The sequence below is a fragment of the Vidua chalybeata genome, chromosome 1 (genome assembly GCF_026979565.1).
Source record: "Vidua chalybeata isolate OUT-0048 chromosome 1, bVidCha1 merged haplotype, whole genome shotgun sequence".
Taxonomy (NCBI): domain Eukaryota; kingdom Metazoa; phylum Chordata; class Aves; order Passeriformes; family Viduidae; genus Vidua; species Vidua chalybeata.
In genome coordinates this window covers 78,605,632-78,619,717 of record NC_071530.1, presented here as the reverse complement: position 1 = coordinate 78,619,717, position 14,086 = coordinate 78,605,632, and the positions used below count along the sequence as shown (strand labels likewise).

At 45.4% G+C, this 14,086-nt stretch overlaps 1 protein-coding gene across 1 annotated transcript in view; it reads right to left on the bottom strand.

Moving 5' to 3' along the window:
* Positions 1–1,511, bottom strand: part of RETREG1 (reticulophagy regulator 1) — a 64,631-nt gene extending 63,120 nt beyond the window's left edge. The window contains exon 1 of the mRNA XM_053963053.1: positions 1,282–1,511. Coding sequence (XP_053819028.1) covers positions 1,282–1,511 — 230 coding nt within the window. The remainder of the gene's footprint in view (positions 1–1,281) is intronic.
* Between the last annotated feature and the right edge of the window lie 12,575 nt (positions 1,512–14,086).

Below are 14,086 nucleotides of genomic sequence, written 5' to 3'. Positions count from 1 at the left end.
GGATTTACCATGGATACCTAAGAGCAAGATGGAAAATAAAAGTCAACCTAAATTAGATGTCATGTACACTCTGCTCCTGGAATCAAAGAGGATAAAATGATTTTGAAAATATTTGCTGAGATTTTCTTGTGCAGCACAAAGCTCCAGAAAGTCTTCCTTCTATGACTTAGATCTCACTGCTAGGGTTATAGAGAACCAAGAGGAGTTTGCTGTTAATTCACTGCACTGCTTGTTTACCTCTTATTTGCTTAAGAGGAAAGGAGGCTGTTCTAGCCACAGGAAAGGAAACACTATTCAGTTGTAAGAGCCTCTGCAGCATTGTTAGACAGTGCACTAACTTATAAATTGCTCTACATGATCAAGCAGGCATACAACATTTTAGATCAGAAAGCAAAAAAAAAAAAAAAACAAAACATAGGCATTGGCAAAACCTAAGATCATGGGAAAGCTCTGAAGAAGTTTCACATAGACAACTTTTTTCCTACAGAAATTAACAGAAGAGACATGACAAACACAACAATGAACACATCCCTATGTTAATCTCTGGGGCTTATTCAACTAAACTGTCTCCGACTACAAAAAGCTTAGTCCAAAAAGAGAACTGGTGCACTGCAGTAACATTCCGGCTGTGCCCACTTCACAAAGACTCCACTAAGTAGGCCACCAATTTGGAAAAGCACATATACCCAAAGTGAACTCTAAAGCACTGGACCAAGGCATCAGCACAGCACAACCGATGGGCTCGGGACCTGATTTCAGCAGGTTTCAAAACTCTGCACAGAAATGCGGGCCCGCGGCTCCTTTCGGCTGTGACAAACGCGAGATCTCGGCGGGGTGTCCTGCAGCCGCCCTGCTCAGCTTCCATGCGAGACTCCTCCTCATCATCATCGCGCATCAGGCTGTGGGATACGGGGGCAGAATGTGTATGTGTGTGAGGCTGGGGCAGAAACCGAGGGTGAAAGAACCCGACCAAGCAGATGCACTGAGCGCGAGGGCCATGGCCAGACCCGAAGCAGCGGCTGGGGGCAGGGAACGCCGTGGCGCAGGTGAAGCGAAGAGCAGGACCTTCCTTCGCTGGGGGCGCGGGTCAGCTCCCCGCCAGGGGCGGTCGGGAGAGCAGGGCAGGGGGCGAACGCTCTTCCCGGGGGCCGAGGGAAGCGCGGGGCGGGGGCAGGAGACGCCCGCTGCGGGCGGGGCGGCGCGGGCCGGGCGGGGGCTCTCCCGTCCCGGGGGGCGGTCCCGACCCCGGCCCCGGCGCCCACCCGGGCCCGGCTGGCTCACCAGAAGAGCAGGTTGGCGCAAACGAAGCCGCCCAGGCTGCGGAGGGGCCGCTCCCAGCTCAGCGCCGCCGCGATGCAGCAGCCCACGGCCAGCCCCGTCTCTCCCAGCACCGCCGCCGCCCCGGCCCCGCCTGACACCTCCGTCGGCTCCGTCTCCCCGGGCGCCGCCGCGCCTCGCTCCTGCGCGGCCTCCGGTTCCCGGGGCTGCGCGGGGAGCGCCGCGCTCGCCATGGCTCGGTGCGGCCGCCGGGCTGCGGCTGGGCCGGGCGGAGCCGGGGCTGGGGCCGGGGCCGTGCCGGGGCGGTGGAGGCGGGCCCGGGGCGGAGCGCGGCGCTGCCCCCGCGTTACCCCGCGCCCGCCTCCGCGCAGGTGCCGCGGGGGCGGTGCCCGGCGGGCGGGGACGGGGGGAGGCTCCGGGAGCGGGCGGGCCCGAGGCTGCCACCCCTGGCGGGAGCTTTCCCCGGCTGCAGGAGAGACCGGCGTGAGCCTTCCGGTTCCCTGCCGGGGGAAAGCTGGGCAGCCCAGTCGCGTTCTAGATTTGGGAAGGTGAAGCCCAGCGGAAGGTGTTGCCACTGAGACTTGTCCTTCATCTGCTCCTCGCGTATATGTATGTGCCACAGCCAAGCACAGCTGGAGCACGTCCAGAGGAGGGCCACCAAGTTGATAGGAGTACTGGAGCACCTCCCCTACGAAGACAGGCTGAGGAAGCTGTTCAGCCTGGATAAGAGGAGGTTGTGTGCAGACCTCATGGCAACCTCCCTGTATCTGATGGGAGTCTACAGGGAAGCTGGAGAGGGATTCTTTGTCAGGGACTACAGTGATAGGACAAGGGGTAATGGGTTCAAATTGAAAGAGAGGAAATTTAGGTTAGACATTAAGAAGAAATTCTTTGCTGTGAGGGTGGTTAGACACTGGAAGAGGTTGTCCAGGGACGTTGTGGATGCCCCATCCCTGGCAGCATTCAAAGTCAGGCTGGATAAAGCATGGAGCAGCTTGGTCTAGTGGGAGGTATCCCTGCCCCTGGCAGGAGAGGTGAGAATTGATGATCTTTAAGGTCTATTCTAACTCCTTGACATTCTGTGATTCCATGATTCTAAGATAACAGTCCCCAAAATCCTAAAAAAACTAAATGGAAGTAAGTTGCTATTGTCATAATACTGGAAGCTTCTAAGACCACAAAGGAGCCTATGGGAGTTTGATGGCTTACATCTGCATCTTAAATATCCAAAAAGCATACCTAAAATCTATACCGTGCTGTCCTGTCCTCTGCACTGCTACCTATCTGGCCAGCCCCAGGCTCCAGATGGAAGCGTGGCACTATGTTCAAGCTGGTGATGTGTGTAATACCTGATGTGACTGCTGGGAATCTGAATTCTGGGGAGCATGCCTGGTGAGAATTGTCACTTGAGCATCTGTTGCTGCATAAGAAGAGCCAAAAATTGGAATCATTGAAAGTGTTTCACAGGATAAAGTGTGTAAAATAAAATATTTTTTACTGCAAGAGCAAGAATAATAATTTTGGATTGGGAATCGACGTCTATTTCAAGCTTGAGCTACCCCATTAGAATGTTTTTTTTTTTTTAATGGAATAGGAGTCACACTCACTTGAAGGTCAATGTGTCTTTTTTTTTTTCTCTGAGACAAAATAAAATTACAGCATTAAGTTGTAACATTGGCTGCGGATTGCAAGTCTACTGTGTGTTTTCACCAAATAGCCTTGGGAAGGAGTTACTTTATTTTTCTTATTCCACATGCTCTCTCTAGCACCTGAGAGGAAACATACAGAATGTTATTCTAAATAGGCAATAAACATTTTTCTAAAGGACATTTTAGTTTTATGCTAATTAGTTTTACTTCTATGCTCTTATGTCTAAAAACCCAGAGCCAGGCAGACCTACCTAATAAGCCCAGCTAAAATGCGATTAAGTGTTGTCTCTGAAAGTCTGGGAGAGCAAAAGGAAAGAGACAGGCTCCTCTAGCAACCTGAAACACACGTGAAAAAGAAAGGGAAGTAGTTGCAGCAAGGCTGGAGTAATACTTTGTTCTCTTGCTTCAGTTTTGTGCTGATGAATAAAAATTTGTCCTAAAAAGACTTGGTCAAAGCAGGGTGTTCTGGAAAGCAGGCAGCTGTCTCCTATGTGTGCAGCTGCTCACAGTTACTGAGCACTCCTCCTGCTGTCACTTGGGCATCTCATGCTTTCCTAGGCTGAGTAGTAGTTGTTTGCTTCCCTGGTTTTGAAATAGGGAGCAGAGGAAATCCTAACAGAAAATCTTAACAGTCCACAGGAGTAAAGCCAGCCTTTTTGCAAGGAAAATGAGGTAGAGAGATAGGCACAAATGAGAGAGTTTCTCCTATACTCACCCTTTTTTTCAGGTCATTGCAGGATGCCAAGCTGCTGCTCTAGCGAACACTGCCCATAACTTGCAAAAACCATCCCCAGCTTAGCCAGTGGCAATTTGCTTTCCCTTGCTAGCATTCAGTTATTTCAGTAATGTGGGTGGTTCTCTCCAGCACCCAAATCTAGCTGACTCCAAACAGTTAATAGGTAAGCCTGGGAAGGAGTCAGATGTTCCTCACGCACTTTTAAAGTGACCATGGGATAATTAGACATTGGGGTTAAAATGTTAAAATTTGGGTATAACCAGCTATAGGATAATAGCAATGTAATCCCACTGCCCTAAGGATCATAACCATGGCAGGTTTCAGGCAATCCTCCCTTACCAATATTTCACTTCTTTCTTTAAACATTTGAGGACAATTGTATGTTCCCCCTCCCCCAAATTTTTACTCTCTGTCACACTCCCTTCAGTCACTGGTGTTCAAAAATTCCCCCCTCTCCTCAGAAAAGGGGGAATGGAATCTGGGTGAGGGAGGATGAGGTGAGGTTTCCATGGAAGTGGTAGACTACAAATAAGGGAACTCCTTTGGATTTTGAATAAGGTTGCATCCATTCTAGATTACTGGCCTCTGCTTTCCTGACATATACCATGAAGGATATGAACAGAAATTAGTGAAAAGCTCTCCCAGAATAGGTTCTGTAATTTAGCTAATGGAAAAAAAGAATGCTTGATGGATGCCAGTTCTCCTTTTTTCACTGTTGTTTTTTTGGGGGGCTTTGTTTATATGAATGATTTTACTGAAAGCACTCTGGTATAATCATTACTGTGAGAGAAGAAATGGATGCTTCATTCCCAGCCACTGAAAGTTTAGATGTCTTTTTCAAAAAAAAAAAAAATAGTAAATAGGTCATCTGGCTTTGATCTTCCTGTACTTTGATGTTTTGCCTGCCAGGGTTTAAAAGGTTTGTGTGCAGTTTGAGTTTGGGATGGGAAAAACTAGGACTAGCAACCAGTGAGCAGTTGCATGGGTGAGCTGTAATGGATAGAACTAGGTTAGGGACTGTGGGTCTGGTGCTAGGGACTACAGTGTAAATGATGGATGAAAACCAAGAAGAAAGCTTTGTAAGTGGTTGTTTCAAAGGAGTTTACAAATATAAAAGCATTCTAATGCATCTGAAATATTTTTGAAAATAATATTTATAATAAAATAATGTCATCATAAAGTATTGAATTCAGCTGAGAATTCCAACTGAAATGGAATTAATTTCCCTCCTTTTTCTTTTTTGTCTAAGCTTGTTTTCCATTAGCTTCATTTCCTCACAGAATCACAGACTAGGTTAGTTTGGAAGGAATGCCTGTAAGACATTTGATCTGACCTTTTTCCCCACATAGACACTCAGCACCCCTGTTACTTGGCTGGGACATGTTGCTCTGTATCATGCCCAGATTAGCTCTGATCATCTCTGGGGGCTAGAGATTCTGCAATGCACTCTGGGCAACCTGTTTGAACATTTGGCCACATTCATTGTGAAGAGTATTTTCTTATTATCTATTCAAAATTTCTTATTTCATCTATTTCCTCTAATTCGGTTCTGCACCTCGCAGGGAAGGGCTCTGTCCCCATCCATTCTGTAACCACACATCAGGTACTCTGTAAGGAGATCCCCTGTCCTCTAGAGTGAGTGAACCCAACTCTCCCAGCCTTTCCTTCTTTGTCATGAGCTGTGTGCCACTTACATTCCAGGTACCTTCCGGGCTTCTTCTAATACGTCAGCATCTGTCTTGTTTTGAGCTGGCCCAAACTGGACAAAGTATTCCATATGTGGTCTCACAAATGGTAGAGGGAGGGGAACAATTGCTTCCCTTGTCCTACTGGTGACTGGTAATTAGTGCAGGATTATTGACTCTTTGCCCAGTCATACCCATGGCACTTCTTTACTAGTCTCTGCTTTGAGGCTGAGGAATTGTGTCTTAGTCACTCTTACTATGGCAGCACTCTTGTGTCTTAGTCACTCTTAATAAGGTATGACTTTGAACATCCATCTTCCCTTACCCTGAATTTTTTTTCGGTTCTATAACTGAAATAAGATTTCTCAACAAGAAATAACTTTCTTGTGTGGTTCTAGTCACATCATCTCTGCATTTGTTTGAAGTAGAAAGAGATCAAAGATTTGAATAGTTCATAACACTGTGGTTTGCTTTTGTATTAATTCCTAAGGACTGCTTTCCTTCTTTTTTTTTTTCCTTTTTTTTTTTCTTTTTTTTCTGTAACTAATGAAACGTCACCATTTTGTCCCTAAGTGCTAATGTTCACTTCAGAGCCTGCCATACAGCTCATTCTGGTATTGGGCTTCCCTATCACCTCACCTGCCTCACTTTATCTACTTGAAATTTATTTGTCATTTCATTGGACAACTATTCAGTTTCGTAAAGTCATGCAGGTTTTTTCAGTCTGCACTTATCCTGGCTTTCCTGAATAACTTGGTGTCATCACTAAACTCTAAGCTTGCTCTTCATCATTTTCCAGTTCACTGTTCACTGTAGGTTGAAGATCTTAGAGCCTCTTCTGAACCTCGGGAATTATCTCCTTCCTTTGTTTGGAATGGATTGTTTTCTCTTACTGTCTTTTCCCTAACTTCTAGCCAATTATTTACCCACATCAGGACTTTTTATGTGTATACATAGCTTCCTTTAAGCCTTAGGTGATGAATTTGGCCAAAACAATTTTTGAAATCTGGGTAAACCAGACTGCCCTCATTCAGAGATCTGTCAGAGAAGTTCAGCAGACTTCTAGGGCAGAGCTTTAATAATCAGAACTGATGCTGTCTCTTCTCAATAATCATATTTCTTCAGGTGTCCACTCAGTATATGGTTTATTATAATATTGAGTAGTTAACATTGAAAGTCTTTAGTTGCCTAGATTCCTCAAAACTCTAAAGACTGGTGTCATAGGTGACATACATACCATGCACTTTTAGTTAATCCTATTTCATCCTGAAGCTTCATGCATGCTTTTGTGGAATTTCTCCTGTGTCTTTTCACTAAACTCTGATATCTTTCCCAGTTACCATTTAAGTATAGAATAACTTTCCAACTAATAATTGGCAAACAGTTTCCTCCTTTGATGCACACCCTCTTAGCCTTTGCAGCATCCCTAAGGTCTCTGTTAAAGAATATGTTTGAAACTACATCCTCTTTGTTCTTTTATTTAACTGTAATATAATATTTAATTATGGAACAGGAGTGCATTAAGTGTTGTCCTGTGATATGCAAAATATAATTAGAACTGTGACATATCTTTAAAGTAGTTTATGTACAAGTCTGTGCATTTCAAAATACTCTTGTGTTCACTGAAATATTTATCTGTTGGGCAGTTGGAATACATGGGACCTGATTGACCTTGTAAACTAAAACTATGTGGTAGCTTGACTGTGGCTTTGTGCCAGATGCCCACACAGCCATCCCATAACTTCCCTCCTCAACTGGGCAGGGGAGAGAAAATACAACGAAAGGCTCAGCAGTCAAGATAAGGACAGGGAGAGATCACTCAGCAGTTACTGTCATAGGCAAAACAGGCTTAGCACTGGGAAATTAGTTTAATTACCAATCAAATTATGAGAAATAAAACAAGATCATAAAACCACCTTCCAAACACCTTCCCCCCCATGACTCCCTTCTTCCCAGGCTTAACTTTACTCCTGATTTCTCATCATCCTCCTCCTCCTCCCTACAGTGGTGCAGGGTAACAGGGTATGGGGGCTGTAGTGAGTTCATCACACATTGTCTCTGCTGCTCCTTCCTCCTCAGAGAGAGGAATCCTCACATTCTTCCCCTGCTCCAGTGTAGGGTCCCTTCCATGTGGTGCAGTCCTTCAGGTACAGGCTGCTCCAGTGACGGCCTCCTGTGAGGTCACAATTCCTGCGTGGGTTTTCCACAAGGTCACAGCCTCATTTGGGCACCCACCTGCCCAAATGTGGATGGACCCGAAAAGGATCATCAGTTGACTGCAGGTGGATCTCTGCTCCACCATGGACCTTCATGGGCTGCAGAGGGACAGCTACCCCACCACGGGCTGCACCATGGGCTGCAGGGGAATCTATGTTCCAGTGCCTGGAGCACCTCCTCCCTTCCTTCTTCACTGACCTTGGTGTCAGCAAGGTTGTTTCTCCAACATGTTCTCATTCCTGTCTCCCACCTGTTGTTGCACAGCAGTTTTTTTCTCCTTCTTACATGTATTATCCCAGAGGTACCATCACCATCACTGATGTGCTCGGCCTTGGCCAGCAGCAGGTCTGCATTGGAGCTGGCAGGCATTGGCTCTGCAGACACAGGGAAAGCTTCTGGCAGCTTTTCACAGAAGCCACCCCTGTAGTTCCCCTCCTTCTTCCCCTTGCCACTACCAGCACCTTGCCATGCAAACCCAATACAAGGTGCATAATACCAGAAGGCATAAGATGAAAAATTTAACACAAGTGACAAAAATATATGAGTGTTGATGCTCCTTCTTATTCAAAAATGCTAGTGTTTGGGACTTTTTCTCTTACTTCTAGAGGTTATGCTTAGTGCCTATGAACTCAAAGCTTTAAGACTAGAACTCAACAATGAATTAATATATGGAAGAAAAATGCTTCAATTTTATATTTTCTGTAATAGATATGATGATCAGGGAGCTCTAGTATCTCCCACATCAGATATTACTTTTTGTTTAGTAAAAGTGTGCGAGGACAGTAGTAAATATTGCATGCTCAAATGCAGTGTTGTTTGCTTCTGAATCCTGGTTTTATAGAGTTGTGCTAATGTAGCAATTATATACACTTATTTTAGCAATTATTTATATGTCTTGAGTTATTAGAAAGAATAGCATTTCTGATGTAACTGTTTAGGACTTGGAACAAGGGAGTTTACAGGAGAAAATGTATGGCTCAACAGCTATGGTCAAACCCAGTTAAGCCACTTAAAACAAGTGTTCTTAGCCCAGAAACAGTACTGTACAGCAATCTCATAAAATATTTATGCAACAATTTATAGGCGTTTAACACCAAACTGTGCTGATCTTCCTGTCTGTGTAATCATATCATGTAGAAGATCAGTAGGAATAATTGATTTTCATGGATCTAATTTTGGAGCTAATTACTGTAATCTCTTAGATGGCATTACCTGTTTGATTATGTGTGGTGGAGAGTTGATAATGACTTTATAGGTTTAGCTCCATTCTTCAATCAACTTCACGTGAGAGCAGGCCAAGCAGGCCAGCAACATTTTTGAATCTAGCATTTATTTAGAGTTTATGAAACGGGCAAGCTCGTACTGGAGTTGTCATTGTCAAGGAAGAATCAAAATTACTATGAATCAGCAAGTTTGGACATTTTGGCTTTTTTTTGTAGAAAGAGTGATCTAAGTAAAAACATTAGGTGCAATGTTAGGTTTAGTAAACTAGAAGTTCCTAGTGGGAGAAATGCCTGGATACTGGCACTGTACCTAGACATCTGAATGTGGTAAAATGGATGGGGAAATACTCTTTCAGAAGGCAGGGTGTAAGAAAAAAGGGAAATGTCTTTCAGAATGCAGAAGAGATAGTCTCCTTTATATGGAATTGTGCAGAGTGCATGCAAGAGCCTTCCTTATGATTGAAAAAAAACAGGACTTGAAGATGGAATTTCATCAGAACCTACTATTGCTTAACTCTAACGCATTCAAATGACAGGATGTTTCACAGAGTGACAGGATGGATCAGGTTGGAAGGGACCACACTGGGTCATCTGGTCCAACTGGGTCATCCCTGTTCCCCAGAGCACATGGCACAGGATTGTGTCCAGACAATTCTTGAATATCTTCAGTAAGAGAGACTCTACAACCTCTCTGGGCAATCTGCCCCAGTTCTCTGGCACCTGTACCATAAAGAAGTCCTTCCTCATGTTCAGGTGGAACTTCCTGTGCATCAGTTTCTGCCTCTTGTCCTATGGCTTGGCGCGTACAAGAGCCTGACTCCATCCTCTTGACACTCTCCCTTCAGATACTTATCAACATTGATAAGACTCCACCTCAGTTCTCTTCTCAAGGCTGATCAGGCCCAATTGCCTCAGCCTTTCCTCATAACAGAGATGCTCCAGTCATCAACAGATTAAAAGAATAATCTTTTTCACCCTCTTCTGGACCTGCTCCAGGAGCTCCATGTCTCTCTTGTACTGAGGAGCCCAGAACTGGACACAGCACTCCAGATATGGCCTCACCAGGGCTGAGCAGGGGGGCAGGATCACCTCCCTCAACCTGCTTGCAATGCTATTTTTAATGCACCCCATGGACAGTTTCTTGTCCATGAGGACTCACAGGTCCTTCTCCACAGAGCTGCTTTCCAGCAGGTCGGGCCCCAGCATGTCCTGGTGCATAAGGTTATTGTTCTCCAGGGGCAGGACCCTGCATTTGCCCTTGTTAAATTTCAGGCAGTTCTTTGTCCCTCTCTGCAGCCTGTTGAGGTCCTTCTGAAAAGCTGCACGGTGTTCTGGGGTATTGGCCACTTCTCCCAGCTTTGTTTTGTCACTTCAGAATTAGGCACACCATCACCTTTCCATGGATTGAAGTGAGGCTGCTGGCTGGTAGTTCCCTGAGTCCTTCTTTTGTCTTTTTTTAAGACTGGGGTGATCTTTGCTTTCTTTCAGCCCTCAGGCACCTCTCCTGATCTCCATAACCTTTCAAAGGTGATCGTTAGTGGCCTTGCTATGATGTCCACCTACTCTCTCAGGATGCACGGATGCATCTCATCAAGGCCTATGGACTTGTGGATGTCAAGTTTGCCTAAGTGTTCTCTGACCAAATCCTCCCTGACTAAGGGAAGGTCTTCCTCCTGATGTTCATTTGCCCTTGTCTCCAGGGTGAGAGGTCCCTGAGGGCTGATCTTGTCAGTGAAGATTGATGCAAAGAAGGCATTCAGCAGGGACCCCCCTCCATTTAGTAACAGTCCCACATAATCCTTTGGTTTCCGTTTGTTTTTGATGTATTTGAAAAAGCCCTTCTTTTCCTTGACATCCTTGGCCAGATTTAATTCTGGGTGGGCCTTGACTTTCCTTGCCTCATTTCTGCTTACTCTGACAACCGCTCTGTATACAAAGTGGCCTGACCCTGCTTTCATCTCATGTATAGTTCCCATGTATGCATAAGTAATGACAGCAGTTCTTTTTTCATCCAACAGGTGTGTTGCTCCCTTTGCCTGACTTCTCGCTTATCAGGATGCATTGTTCTTGAGCCTGGAGGAAGTGATCCTTGAATATTGACCAACTCTCTTGGACCCCTCTTCCCTGCAAGGCCTGTTCCTATGGGATTCTTCCAAGAAGGTCCCTGAGCTAAAGTTAGCTCTTCTGAAGTCCACTTGCTGCCCTGCTTCCTCCTCTCCTGTTGCTGAACCCCACTAGCTCATGGCCGCAACAGCCGAGGCTGCACCCAACCTTCACATCTCCAACAAGTCTTTCCCTGTTTGTTTATGAATTGAGCAGCTCATTGTTCCTTGTTGGATCCTCCACTACCTGTGGCAGGAAGTTCTCATCAGTGCTTTCCAGGACCCCCCTGGTCTGTTTGTGCTTTGCTGTGTAGCTTTCCAGCAGATGTCAGGGTGGTTGAAGTCCCCCACATGAACAAGAGTCCATGACTTTGAGGCTGCTGTAATTGCCTGTAGAAGGGATAACCCACTTTGTCCTCCCAGTCAGGCAACCTGGAGCAAACACTCGGAGTGTCAACCTTACACATCTGCCCTTTTATCCTGACCCATAAGCTCCCGACTTGCTCATCATCCACCCCAAGACAGAGTTCTAAGTGTTGCCTCACTGAGAGGGCAGCTCCACCACCATGCCTTCCTAGTCTGTCTCTCCTAAACAGTGTAGCCCTTCTTGGCAACATTCCACTGTGGGAGTTATCCCACCACATCTCTGTAACTGCAGTGAGGCCAAAGCCTTGTGACTGCACATAGAGCTCTCACTTCTCCTGCTTGTTTCCCCCACTGCATGTTGGGGTACAGACATTTAACAGAAGTGTTTAATATCCCAGTGGGGGTGCAGAGGGATACCCCATAGTCCTGCCTAGTGGCTGTCCATTTGTCTGCTTGTGCTTAATTGAAGTATCGCCTCTTAAGCCTCCTTTTGCTGCTAGATTGGTTACTATAGTTCTCCCCTTTCCTAAACCTCTAGCAGGTCTGGCCCTATCCCTGTTCCTGTCCCCCTTATTGTTGGTCAGCTGATAAATATCAGAAGTGTGATTCCTGTCTGCCCAAGGAGATGTGTGTGGGTGTCAGGGAGCAAAGGAAAAATTACTTTTTATGCAAGAAAAAGGAAATAACACCTGGGCTAAACTCCTCTTGAGCTCATCAGAAACACTGTTCCCAGGAACTTGGGCTGTCTGATGAGCTCCTGCTTTTTAACAAACACCCTTAGAAAATTATTTTTCCTGCCTGAATAACAACCCAAGTGGAACAATGTTTTTGTTATCAAACTTTCAAAGAAAGTACTGACCTGAACTGCTGCCAGGATGGAAAATTACTATGACTTAAGGCAGATCTCTTAAGGCAACCCCATAAACATCAGTCCTAACTGAGACCCTGTGAACTCCCCAGGACCACAGCAGGCTGCAATCAGCAGCCTCTTTCTGAGTGGGGCCTCTCAGGGCTAGTGAACTCTCAAATTTGCTATACTTGGAACCACTGACAGCCCTTGGATGATACACCCACTGCTTGAGGATCAACCCTTTGCCCCTTTGAAAAGGTGCAATGGCATCCAACATGAGCTGAACTCAAGGGGAATTTTTCACAGGTACAACTCCTTTAGGTTTGTTTGCGTGCAAGTCTGAATATGCCATAGAAAATTTACCATGAATATTGGTCTCTTACATTCTTAAATATTTTAGATTAATAAGTAAGTGAGGCCAGTGAGTTACTGTCATACTTGTAGTAAATTCTGTAGAATCTTTCTTAAAATTGTTTGAATTAGGTTATCAATTAAGTGCTGTTAAGTGTGGTTTAAACCTTTAGGCCTAAACCACTGGTCTCTTCTGGAACTAAGTTTGGCAAAGGGGTCCACTCTGAACCTTGTGACTCAATAGGTGGGTCTCCCTCATTCCTTTTTATCCTTATCCTTTCCCATTCTCACCCTTTTTCCATCTCCAGCCTCCATGTAAGTTACTTTTGGTAGATTTTAGATTTATATTGATTGATTTTAGATTTTGGTCTAATTTTTCTCTGTGTTCTTTAACCATCTAGTAAGCAGTAGGGCAAACCTTTAAACAAATTTTGTCACACTTTAATATTAAACCTGCTTTTGCTGGTACCTTTTAGCTGGTGATTTGAGCAATTTGTGACACATGGAGAGCAAGAATAATGAGAAGGCTCCCTCCCTGTTCTCTCTCCTACCCCAAATTCCTGATAAAGACCAGGTAAATTCATACTACAGGTGGAACCACTCGGTGTATAGTTCACTTCCTTGGATCGCTGCTGCCCTCTTCTGCTGGCTTTCCCAAGGCTGTTGTGGCATGGGGAGTTTTTGCATTGCACCAAAGGCCTTGTGTCTGTTGTGGTATTATGGGAGGTTGTGGAATGAAATGCAGTGACTTTATAAGGCTGGGCTCCACAAAGTGGATTAGTTTTATTCAGGACAATGCTGTCATATGTGGTTGGTACCCTTTTGTACTTACTTCACAGAGTCGTAAATGATGTGGAGTGCTGTGGAGTGCTTGTGCTGTGAGAAAGAGTCAGAGCATTGAAAAGCAGACACTGTTCTGGCCATGTTTCTGCAAAATGGACTTGGGCCAGCATGACTGGCAGGCAACAACGTGCCTGTGTTGAGCATTTGAGCTGGTGCAGACCTGTGAGTACGTGTAATGACTCAGAAATGTGGTGCTTGAAACCTAGCTTTCTGATGCAACACTTCTGGGGTAAAGCAATTTCCTCTGCGTAGCTTCTGTAATTAAGTTTATTAAGAATTCTGGTGCCCTGACAAATGGTTGTATTGTATTATGACGCACAGGGAAAGTGCTAGACAGAAGCCTGACGATGTAGGAGGAATTGAAGCATGGCCAGCTAAGTCCAGAGGAGAGCCACAAAGATGATTAGGGGGACAATATCTGCATACATCTGCTCAACTATCAGGAGGGGGCTTACAGTGACAACTTGATGGATACAAGGGATTGTCCTCCTATATCTAACATGGGACAGAACACCTCTTTTATGAAGACAGCCTGGGAAGAGTTGGGGTCATTCTATCTGGTAAAGGCTCCAGGGAAGCTTTGGAGCAGCCTTCCAGTACCTAAAGGGGACTACAAGAGAGCTGGAGCAGGAGTTTATATAAGGGCATGTAATGATAGAGCAAGGGGAAATTGCTTCAACTGAGAGAGGGAAGGTTTAGATTGGATATTAGAAATTCTTTACTGTGAGAGTGGTGAGGCACTGGCACAGGGTGCCCAGAGAAGCTGTGGATGCCCCATCTTTGGAA